General features: G+C 43.9%; 1 protein-coding gene across 1 annotated transcript in view; it reads right to left on the bottom strand.

Annotated features, from left to right (window-relative positions):
* The window catches only part of abca4 (ATP binding cassette subfamily A member 4), a 148,834-nt gene that overhangs the window by 16,306 nt on the left and 120,512 nt on the right, over nucleotides 1–12,016 (bottom strand). Inside the window, exons 34-40 of the mRNA XM_033027825.1 lie at nucleotides 11,300–11,405; nucleotides 10,339–10,413; nucleotides 9,419–9,588; nucleotides 8,068–8,245; nucleotides 4,157–4,272; nucleotides 3,883–4,030; nucleotides 1,306–1,429 (exon numbers count right to left, since the gene is read on the bottom strand). Coding sequence (XP_032883716.1) covers nucleotides 1,306–1,429; nucleotides 3,883–4,030; nucleotides 4,157–4,272; nucleotides 8,068–8,245; nucleotides 9,419–9,588; nucleotides 10,339–10,413; nucleotides 11,300–11,405 — 917 coding nt within the window. The remainder of the gene's footprint in view (nucleotides 1–1,305; nucleotides 1,430–3,882; nucleotides 4,031–4,156; nucleotides 4,273–8,067; nucleotides 8,246–9,418; nucleotides 9,589–10,338; nucleotides 10,414–11,299; nucleotides 11,406–12,016) is intronic.

Raw genomic sequence — 12,016 nt, 5'->3', positions numbered from 1 at the left:
CACGCGCACGCACGCACGCACGCACGCACGCACACACACACACACACACACACACACACACACACACACACACACACACACACACACACACACACACGGGACAATTTACAATTCTTACAGAAGCCAATTAACCTACAAAGCTGCAGGTCTTTGGAGTGTGCGAAGAAACCGGAGAAACCGGAGAAAACCCACGCGGTCACGGGGAGAATGTACAAACTCCGTACAGACAGCACCCGTAGTCAGGAGTGAACCCAGAACTCCGGCGCTGTAAGGCAGCAACTCTACCACTGTGCCACCATGCCGCCCATTCTTCAACCAGTTTGGTGTCGATGATGTAGATAGGCTTTAGACGTTTCTGCTTTATCGGTATTTTCTGACATTGCTATCAAGTGATTAACGTTGGCAATACAATCGTTAAGCAGGTTGTTGTCCAGATATCTATTTGTGCAAAGGGTTTAGTTTAGTTTAGTTTAGAGATACAGTGTGGAAACAGGCCCCACGGCCCACCGACCTGCGATCCCCGCACATTAACACTATCCTACACACACTAGGGACAGTTTTACACTTATACCAAGCCAATTAACCTACTGACCTGCACGTCTATGGATTGCGGGAGGAAACCGAAGATCTCGGAGAAAACCCACGCAGGTCACGGGGAGAACGCACAAGCTTTGTACAGAGCGTCAATAGTCGAGATCGAACCCTGGTCTCCGGCGCTGTAAGCACTGTAAAGCAGCAACTCTACCGCTGCTGACAGTCATTGCCACAGGGTGATATGGTTTGATTGTGGCACATGAGGACTTACCCAGTTTAACTCTTATGCAGGTTGTACAGGTGTCTCCACCGAGAGGATGGCTAAATTGAATGTGTGCTAATAATCGCTACATTTATATCTTCTTGCAGGTAAATCAAAAGGGAGGTTGCTAGTTGTGCAGTAACGAGTTTCTGCCTGCAATTCAACATAAAATGCTGGAGTAACTCTGCTGGTCAGGCAGCATCTTTGGAGAAAAGGAATAGGTGACGTTTCAGGTCAAAACCCCTCCCTTCACCTTTTCCTGTTCTCCAGAGATGCTGCCTGATCTGCTGAGTCACTCCAGCGCTTTGCATCTATCTTCGGTGTCAACCAGCATCTGCAGATCCTTCCTACACATTCTTCCTGCAATATCTGTGTTGACAAAAGCCACTTAAACTAAGGGGGAAAGAATTTGTCTTGGAACGGTGATTTCATTTTCACCTCCACACTGCTCAATATCTTTAGCTTCAGAACAACAGGATCTGAGCAAAATTTGCTCTCTGAAAACTTACCAAACCTTGCGTATACTTCAGTCACTGCGTGATTCATGGCCATGTCAATCAGACCTCGTCCCAGGCAGAAATGTGGAAATATTATCAGAACGTTTTTTAACATTGAATTGAACATCTGTAAAACCTGGAGGGGAAAATAAGAATCACGTGCTGAGCACTGGCTGAAGGCAAATAGGACACACCTGCACAACAAACGCACAATCCACAAGCATGCTGTGTATTTCCATATCATTACTAGTAACCAAATATTAAAAACTAGTAACCATCCTTACTAGTAACCAAAAAGATTGATGAGGACAAAACTGTAGACTTATACTGTCTTCAGCAAGGCATTTGATAAGGTTCCACACAGTAGGCTGCTCTGGAAGGTTAGAATGCAAGGGATCCAGAGAGAGCCAGTCAGCCAAAATTAGCTTCATGGAAGGAAACAGGGGATGATGGTGGAAGGTTGTATTTCAGACTGGAGGTGGGGTAGGAGATTGCAACCTTCACGTGGTCCGCCATGTTTCGACGAATGCAATCAACCCGGCGTGCACAATCAAATAAGATCAAATAGAACAAGTTGTCCTACAACTTTAGGCTGTGCACGCCATACGCAAGAAGAAGAAGAAGTCTGGAGGCCTCTGACTAGCGAAGTGCCTCAAGGATCGGTGCTGGGCCATTGCTGTTTATGGTTTATACCAACGACTTAGATGAGAATGTACAAGGCACAATTAGAAAGTTTGCAGATAACCCTCATGGTTATAAAAATTACAGCTAGATCTTGAACAGTTGGGCAAGTGGGCTGAGTTTGTAATGGAGTTTAATGCAGATAAGTGCGAGGTGTTGCGATTTGGGAATGCAAACCAGAAGAGGACCTTCACAGTGAATGATAGGGCTCTGGGGAATTTTGTGCAGAAGAGGGATCCAGGAATGCAGGTGCACAGCTCCTCACAGGTAGATAATGTGGTCAAGAAGGCTTCTGGCACATTGGCCTTCATCAATCAGGGTATTGAGTATAGAAGTTGGGAGGTCATGTTGCAGTTGTACAAGTTGTACATTTGGAGTATTGTGTTCAGTTTTGGTCACCCCGCTATAGAAAGGAGGTTGTTGAGCTGGAAAAAATGCTGAGAAGATTTATGAGGTTGTTGCCGGGCCTGAGCAATAGGGAAAGGTTGGACAGGCTAGGACTTTATTCCTTGGAGCACAGGAGGATGTGGAGTGATTATATAGACCATGAGGGAGATGTAGAGTCTTTTACACAGAGTAGGGGGATCAAGAAACAGAGGACATAGTTTTACCGTGAGAGGAGAAAGATTTAATAGGAACCCGAGGGGCAACTGTTTCAAACAGATGGTGGTGGGTATATAGAAGGAGCTGCCAAGGGAGGTAGTTGAGGCAGGTACTATAACAACATTTAAAATAATAGTAGGATAGGTACATGGATAGGAAAGCTTGAGAGGGATCTGGGCCAAAAGAGGGCAAGTGGGACGAGTGTAGGTGGGACATCTTGGGGAAGTCGTGCTGAAGGGCCTGCGTCCCTGCTTTATGACTCTCTGAGCCTGAGCCACCCATTGCCCTAGATTAATGGCAACCTTTACTACCTAATACTATTGCCAGACATTTATCAATGTACATCCTTGCCATCTTCCCATGACCCTGTCTCACTGCCAGCTATTTATTATATGGCATTATTTCTCATGGACGTCAATAAAGGCCATGAATCAGTCTCTGCTTTTGCTCTTTATCTCTCTTCAATACCAGTAGATTTTTACAGACACATTTGTAAAACCAATCTTTAAGAAAGAACTGCAGATGCTGGAAAAATCGAAGGTAGACAAAAAAGTTGGATAAACTAAGAGGATGTTTTGGGTCGAGACCCCTCTTCAGACTGATGTCGGGGGGGTGGGGGGGAGAGCCTACTGTCTCCGCCTCTTCCTTTCTTTTTCCCGCCCCCCCCCCCCACATAATCAGTCTGAAGAAGGTTCTCGAACCAAAACGTCGCCTATTCCTTCACTCCATAGATGCTGCCTCACCCGTTGGGTTTCTCCAACTTTTTTGTCTACCTTTGTAAAACCAATAACATTTTTACTCAGATATGATAGATTGTGTCATTTTGCGAACTAACCAAATTTTAAAAGTTAGATAGACATAAAATGTTGGATTAACTCAACGGGTCAGACAACGGAAAATGAATAGGTGACGTTTCAGGTCAAAACCCTTCTTAAGACTGAGAGTCGGGTGGGGGAGGTGGGGGGGGTAAGGGAAACGAGAGGTATGAAAAGGTTCAGAACAAACCAGAGCTGGCACCAATGGAAAGGTGGAGCCCACAAAGGCCCATTGTTGGCTGCGGAAGAGGTGATAACAGAGAGATACATGGATGCGAACAGCGGAACTGGCAGGACTGCTAGGGTGGAGGAGGGGCGGTGAGAGAGCGAATACAGGGGTTACTTGAACTGAGAGATATCACCATTTCGTAGTGTTTTAAATATCTAGGATACTCCTCGTCCCACTCCCCCTCAGCCCAGTAGAGAGAGAGGGAGGATAACATGAAATGTCTAATTAGCAGGCATGCAGAAAGGCAAAAGATAAACCCACCCTGCTGTTTTCGAACAAGTCGAGAATAAAGGTGACAGCACTGCCGTTGATGCCAATGAAGAGATTGATGCAGGACAGAGCCACGTAGGCAGTGCTGGGAACATCGAACACGAACGATGCTGGGTACATCATGGGGGTCACTGCCCACCTGCAAGAGAAGGCAACGAGGGGTTGAAGCCTGATGCTTGCGTTATCTTTGCAGACCGAAATGTGACCGACCGACACTCAGCCTCAGGCCATCAAACGACGGAGGTGCGGATTTTATATGCCTCACCCGTACAGCAGCAGGAGAGCTACAAATGCAGGCAGGTTCTGCGAAGAGGTGAAGGCTTTCTTCTTGAAGCCGATGAAGATCAGGGTCACCATGACTGTGGTCACTGAATAGTTACACTGAGGAAGAGGGAAACAATCACATTTCATTGGCAGGAGAAGTGTTACAATTGCTGCAAGATAACACCTCAATTAAAAGTTCCCATCATATTTCTTTCACACAAAGGGTATGGAACAAGCTGCCAGAGGAGGTAAGGACTATCCCAACATGTTGAGGCAGGGACCATCCCAACATTTAAGAAACAGTTAGATGGGTGCCTGGATAGGACAGGTTTGAAGGGATATGGACCAAACACGGGCAGGTGGGACTAGTGCAGCTAGTTGGAGACATGTTGATGATGTGGGCAAGTTGGGCCAAAGGGCCTGTTTCCACACTGTGTCACTCTATGACTCTATGACTCTAAATGCTGGCGATGGCTTGACTAATCCATAGAAGCTTCATATAATATAACACAATATTATTTAAATAACATTATGTTCGGAGTTATGAGCCTTTCTTCCAGTAGGTCAACATGTTGCCTAGGGCCATTGGCTGGCTGTTCCTCATCGAGTTTAGGTTTAGGTTTAGATGTGTGGTGTGGAAACAGGCCCTGCGGCCCAACATGTCCGCACCGACTAGTGAAGAAGTGTAGCATTATCCTACACAGTAGGGACAAGTTACAATAGTTACCAAAGCCAATTAACCTACAAACCAAGTTGGAGTGTGGGAGGAAATCGGAGCACCAGGGGGGAATGCCCACGCGGTCACAGGGAGAACGTACAAACTCCATACAGACAGCACCCCTAGTCAGGATCGAACCCGTGTCTCTGGCGCAGTAAGGCAGCAACTCTACCGCTGTGCCGCCCCAGTTGTAGAGAGATACAGCCATGAAACAGGCCCTTCGATCTGCTGAGTGTGTGCCGGACATGAACTGGCCATTTATACTCATCTTGCATTCATCCCAATCTCCCCACAATCATGTCATTAACTACCCGCAATTATACCAAGAAACTGAGTGGAAATTGGAACACGCGGAGGAAAGCCATGCCATAAGTATAAGAGTCAGGAAGTCATGTTGCAGCTTTATAAAACATTGGTTAGGTCGCATATGGAGTATTGTGGGCCAAGGTCACATCAGCCAGATCCTTAAATAATGGACATACAGTGCAAGGGGCAGACAGTCAACATGCTATTATTACTTATTTCCTTTTGGTTTATAGCAGTTTCATATCTCTTTCAAGATGCCCTAAAGCATGTTATGGACAATGAAGTATTTATGCAGTGTAATCACTTTTGTAATGTGGGAAACTGCCATGCATCAAGCTTGGGTTGAAAGCATTTGGAGACAGCACACTCTGCATTGTAATTAACTTGAATGAAGCGTCCCATTTCTTCACAGTGTAAGGTTAAGCAGTATATCATCTTTAGATGTATTTAGAAAAGCACTTGATTTGCCAAAGTATAAAAGCCCTCAGAGCGAGTGCTGGTAAATGGGCCCAGTGATACAATCAATAAGAGAGGTTCTCATTGTTACATACAATGAAATAATCTGAATCAGTATCTCTCTTTGTGATCGGGATGCTAATTGTCATATACACCGGGATGTAACAACATTTCTTGTCCTCATGAAGATCATACAGTAAGCAATATACATATTAGTGATAGATACAAAAATAAATACATCGATGACTGCAAAATAGCAGGGTGCTGCATGTCTTGTAGTGCAATCTGAGGCAGTGCAAGGAAACCTAAAGCGCAATAATGGAATAACCGAGTGATGTGGGAGAACAGCTGGAAAATAGAGGTGGAGGTGGGACAAAGCCAGGCAAGTGATAGATGGAGAAACAAGGAACTGCAGATGATGGTTTAAACCAAAGTGCTGGAGGAACTCAGCACGTCAGGCAGCGTCTCTGGAGAAAAAGGAATGGTGATGTTTTAGGTCGGGACCCTTCTTCAGACCTAAATCATCACCCGAAGAAGAGTCCCAACCCGAAACGTCACCCATCCCTTTTTGCTGCCTGACCCGCTGAGTTACTCCAGCACTTTGTGTCTATAAGTGATAGGTGGATACAGGTGAGGGGGGGGGGGGGGGGTTCGATTGGCAGATGGGTGTAGCAAGTGACAACAGCGAGAGGTGAAAAGGAGACAAAGGGGTGTCAGACAATTGGAGAAGAGGAGTGAAATGTAAAACCATAGATAGTCACAAAATGCTGGATAAAGTCACAAAGCAGGTCAGGCAGCATCTCTGGAGAAAGGGAATAGGTGACATTTCGGGTCAAGATGCTTCTTCAGATATAAAATCATAGGGACATGGGAGTGGGACAATTTTCATACGTACAGAGGGACTAATTTCAAATAACATGATAGAAGCTGCAAATATCACAATTACATGGGATAAAGTATCGAAGATTCAGACAGCTAAAAGCTGACAAGTCACAAGTCATCAGGACCCAATGGACTATGCCCCTAGGTATTAAAGGAAGTGACTGCAAAGATAGAGGGCCTATCGTTTGAAAAATGTCATAACTCGCTAAACTCCAGGAGAGTGCCAGAAGAACGGAAAAGAGCCAATGTAACTCCCTTGTTCAAAAGGGGAGATATGTATGAGTAAGGGGACTACAGGCCAGCTAGTTAATTGGCAAGATGCTCGAATCAATAATCAAAAAGGACATAGCTAATCACTAGAAAAGATGACTATAATCAAACCTGCTCAATGTGGTTTTATGCAAGGCAAATCCATTTTTAAAAATGTGCTCAAATTCATTGAGAATGGAACAGGAGAGTTGATAGACCATAAGTCATAGGAACAGAATTAGGCCATTCAGCCCATCTAGAAATACTCTGCCATTCAGCAATGGCTGATCTATTTTTTCCTTCAACCCAATTCACCTGCCTTCTCTCTGTAACCTTTGACGCCCTTCCTAATCAAGAACCTATCAATCTTCACTTTAAAAATACCTAATGGCTTGGCCTGCATAACCATCTGTGGTAATGAATTCCTCAGATTCACCACCCTCTGACTAAAGAAATTCCTCCTCATCTCCTTCCTAAAAGAACGTCCTTTAATTCTGAGGCTCTGACTAGTCCATTGTCATTATCTATTTCCATTGTGCTACAGGCCCATATTACACATGGATGTTTCATCTAGTGGGACACTCCAGGACCAGAGGTCATAGCCTCAGAATTAAAGGACGTTCCTTTAGGAAAGAGATGAGGAGGAATTTCTTTAGTCAGAGGGTGGTGAATCTGTGGAATTCATTGCCACAGAAGGCTGCGGAGGCCTTCAATGAGTATTTTTAAGACAGAGATTGATGGATTCATGATTAATACGGGTGTCGGGGGGTTATGGGGAGAAGGCAAGAGAATGGGGTTAGGAGGGAGAGATAGATCAGCCATGATTGAATGGTGGAGTAGACAAGATCGGCCAAATTTACAGTTTAACGATAAAGGGGAAATCTTTTAGGACCGAGATGAGAAAAACATTTTTCACACAGAGAGTGGTGAATCTCTGGAATTCTCTGCCACAGAAGGTAGTTGAGGCCAATTCATTGGCTATATTTAAGAGGGAGTTAGATGTGGCCCTTGTGGCTAGGGGGATCAAGGGGTATGGAGAGAAGGCAGGTACAGGATACTGAGTTGGAGGATCAGCCATGATCATATTGAATGGCGGTGCAGGCTCGAAGGGCCGAATGGCCTACTCCTGCACCTATTTTCTATGTTTTTATGTTTCTAAATGGCGTAGTTCTGCTCCTATCACTTATGCCCTCATGGTGTTTGATCTGTACTGCAAGACATCTCTGCATGAAAACCAGTGTTAACATTAGTTACTGCCTACTTGCGCATGCTTTTCATTCGACCAGTAGATTGTGACGTACCATATCCCAAAGAAAGTTGGAGACCCAGTAGGTGGTTGAGCTCATTCCACTGACAAACTGCAGGTGCTTTGCATTGGAAACCCTCTCCTGTATCAGGTAGAGCACAAAGCTGGCCGGGACGAAAGACATGGCGAACACCACACTGATGGCGATCACTGCATCCACGGAGGTAGTGAGGCTGAAATCACACAACCAGGGAGGTGTTAATGACAGCGAGACAACATCAGTAAACCTGGACGGACACAATAAGTTGGAGTAACTCAGCGGGTCAGGCAGCATCTCCGGAGATAAGGAATAGGCGACGTTTCAGGCTGAGACCCTTCTTCAGACTGAGATTGAATGGGAAAGGGGAACGAGAGATATAGACGCTATTTAGGACAAATGAATGGAAGATATTCAAGTGCAACAATAATCAAGGGCATGTGGAGCCCACAATGGTCCATTGTTGGCTGTGGGATAGGTGAACGTGGGACAGTTATAACAGGGAGGGAGAATCGTGCTGTTGAATGTTTTATGGCTGATGCTGTCAGATGTTACTCTCCAAATATCGATGATTGAAAGCATTAACTCTTGACTAGGAGTTACTCATTTAAAACAGAGATTAACCACATTTTTACTCTCTGCGAGTCACGTGTCCTTGGAGAACCTTGTGGTATAAGCATTTCGTGATTAGTGTGGGTGTCAGTGGTTATGGGGAGAAGGCAGGAGAATGGGGTTAAGAGGGAAAGATAGATCAGCTAAGATTGAATGGCGGAGTAGACTTTAGTTTTTTAGTTTCGAGATACAGCGCGGAAACAGGCCCTTCGGCCCACCGGGTCCATGCTGACCAGCGATCCCCGCTATCGTGGATCAACACTATCCTGCGCCCACTAGGGACAAGTTATATTTATACCGAGTCAATTAGCCTACAAACCTGCACGTCTTTGGAGTGTGGGAGGAAACCAAAGATTTCAGAAAACCCACGCAGGTCACGGGGAGAACGCACAAACTCTGTACAGACAGCGCCCGCAATTGGGATTGCACCCGGATCTCCGGCACTGCAAGCGCTGTAAGGCAGCAACACTACCACTGCGCCACCGTGCCGAATGGCCTATTTCTGCTCCTATCACTGCTCCATACTTTTATGAACTTATGAAGCAGAATCTTTGAATATTTTGTAAAGCGGAGATAGATACATTATTGATAGAGGAGGGAGTGAATGTTACACGAGGTTGGGGAGGATGGGGAATTGAAGTTATAGTCAGATCAACGAGGAAGTTACGGACTCAGTGGGCTCAAGGATGGCAGCGGCCTTCTCTAGTAACTCACATGGCATGTCCGATCAATGTGGCCTCAGCTATCACCAACTTACACTGTCACTTCTGAAAGTTGCTCCTTTGTGAGGTTGAGGGGGTGATTTATGAGGGTAATGCCGTAGTCTTCAGCCTCCTGCTGCTCGGCAAGGTTTGCCCGGAGGATCGCATTGTTGGCAACGTTCGTGAAGGCAATCATGGCGTGCCAGCCTTTGTTATTGAACCACACCTGCAACCGATTGTTACATTGATCAACATTAGTCATAGAGTCATACAGCGTGGAAACAGGCCCTTCGGCCCAACTTGCCCATGCCGACCAACATGTCCCATCTACACTAGTCCCACCTGCCTAACTTTAGCCCATATCCCTCTAACCCTGTCCTATCCATGTACCTGTCTAATTGCTTCTCAAACATCACGATAGTCCCTGCCTCAACTACCTCCTCCCGCAGCTTGTTCCATGCATCTATGACCTTTGTGTGAAAAAGTTGGCTTGTAAAAATGTAAAAAATTGTCCCGTATAAAATTGTCCGGTGCTGAGTGATGCCCTACCTAGAGCTTTTCAGCGTACTACATCCAGATCCAGCACAGCAAAATAAGTTTTGGGCTGTTAATAAATAATAATAATAATAATAATAATAATAATAATAATAATAATAATAATAATAATAATAATAATAATAATAATAATAATAATAATAATAATAATAATATATTTTATTGTCATTGCACATAAGCACAACGAGATTTGGTTTGCAGCTTCCATCCGATGTCATAACATAAATAACTAATAAAATTATTAAATTATTATTATTATTATTATTATTATATAATTATTATTATTGTTGTTATTATTATTATTATTATTATTATTATTATTATTATTATTATTATTATTATTATTATTATTATTATTATTATATTATTATTATCCAGTGAAGAGGGAACAATGGTGATTATATCAACATTCATGACTCACCTTAATATTTTCTTCAGTCTCCAAATATTTAATGAAATCATTCAGATTGCTGAATACCATCTGCGTATTATTGCCCTAGTATAAAGAACAAATGAATTAAACAATGCAACTATCGACACCAGGAACTGCAGATGCTGTTTTACAAAAATTCCAAGTGCTGGAGTAACACAGCAAGTCAGGCAGCATCTTTGGAGGACATGAAGGTGAAGAGGGTCCCGCCCCGAAATGTCACCTATCCATGTCCTCTAGAGATGCTGCCTGACCCGCTGAGTTATTCCAGCACTTTGTATTTTTGAAAACAATAAATTAATAATGGAGGTCGCAAAAAGAAATGAATGGAAGGGGCAGTATTTTTTTCTGTCACTAGAGGGAGAAATGAACACATGAATGTGTAGAGAGGAACAGCAGATGCTGGTCTATACCAAAGATAGACACAAATTGCTGGAGCAACCGGGAACATCTCTGGAGAAAAAGGATGGGTGACGTTTTGGGTCGGAAACCCTTGTAGGTTATTTGGCTTCGGTAAAGATTGTAAATTTTCCCTACTGTGTAGGATAGGGCTGGCATACGGGGATCGGTGCTCGGCACTGTCTCTCTAAACCAAACTACACAGTGAAACGATAAGAACCTTTTGGGTTACTTTTAATTAATTTTCCTTGCATTCTATCTACAGGAGCATTCCTCTTATTGAAGTTAGTAGAGTGTGAGGAATTAGCCACAGAGAATTGTTGAGTTGAGACGACATTTAAAGGGAAAAACCTGAAGAAATAAAGTTGAGGCCCAGGGAAATAGCAGTTGATTAATTTCTGATTGCTCTTGTAACGGAACTGACTAAAATAAATGGGCTGTTCCGTTGCAACTTCCTCAGTTGGGTAAACCACATCATGTGAAGTGGAAGACAATAAAAACCATTTCATTAGGCTGTAGGCTGTACTCTGCAGCAGTAGAAGGTGAAGCGTACCCCAGTAACATTCAGCATTCTGCCCAGTTGAGTGAAGACCGTGGTTATCTGTTTATGGTTGACGGGTAAACCAGCGAGTCTTCCTCCGATAGAAATCCCACCGTATCTGCAACGATGAAACAGCAAAACCTCAGGCTGGTAGTTTAGTTTAGTGTAGTTTAGTTAAGTTAAGTTAAGTTAACCAGTTAATTTCAGTTAAGTTCAGTTAAGTTCAGTTAAGTTCAGTTAAGTTCAGTTAAGTTCAGTTTAGTTTAGTTTACCGCCAGGTGTACCGAGGTACAGTGGAAAGCCTTTTCTGCATGCTGTCCAGTCAGCAGAAAGACAACACATGATAAATGATTTAATCACAAAACATTATTTTGGAATGCACAAATAGTCGCAAGAAGAGTGCCGAGAATATTTACGAGGATGTTGCAGGTCTTGAGCGCATGAATCGCTAGAATTTACTCGCTAGAATTTAGAAGATTGAGGGGAGACCTTATTGAAACTTACAAAATTCTTAAGGGGTTGGACAGGCTAGATGCAGGAAGATTGTTCTCGTTGTTGGGGAAGTCCAGAACAAGGGGTCACAGTTTAAGGATAAGGGGGAAATCTTTTAGGACCGAGATGAGAAAAACATTTTTCACAGAGAGTGGTGAATCTCTGGAATCCTCTGCCACAGAAGGTAGTTGAGGCCAGTTCATTGCCTATATTTAAGAGGGAGTTGGATGTGGCCCT

The sequence above is a fragment of the Amblyraja radiata genome, chromosome 10 (assembly GCF_010909765.2).
Source record: "Amblyraja radiata isolate CabotCenter1 chromosome 10, sAmbRad1.1.pri, whole genome shotgun sequence".
NCBI classification, from domain to species: domain Eukaryota; kingdom Metazoa; phylum Chordata; class Chondrichthyes; order Rajiformes; family Rajidae; genus Amblyraja; species Amblyraja radiata.
This window is presented reverse-complemented; position numbering and strand designations above follow the sequence as displayed.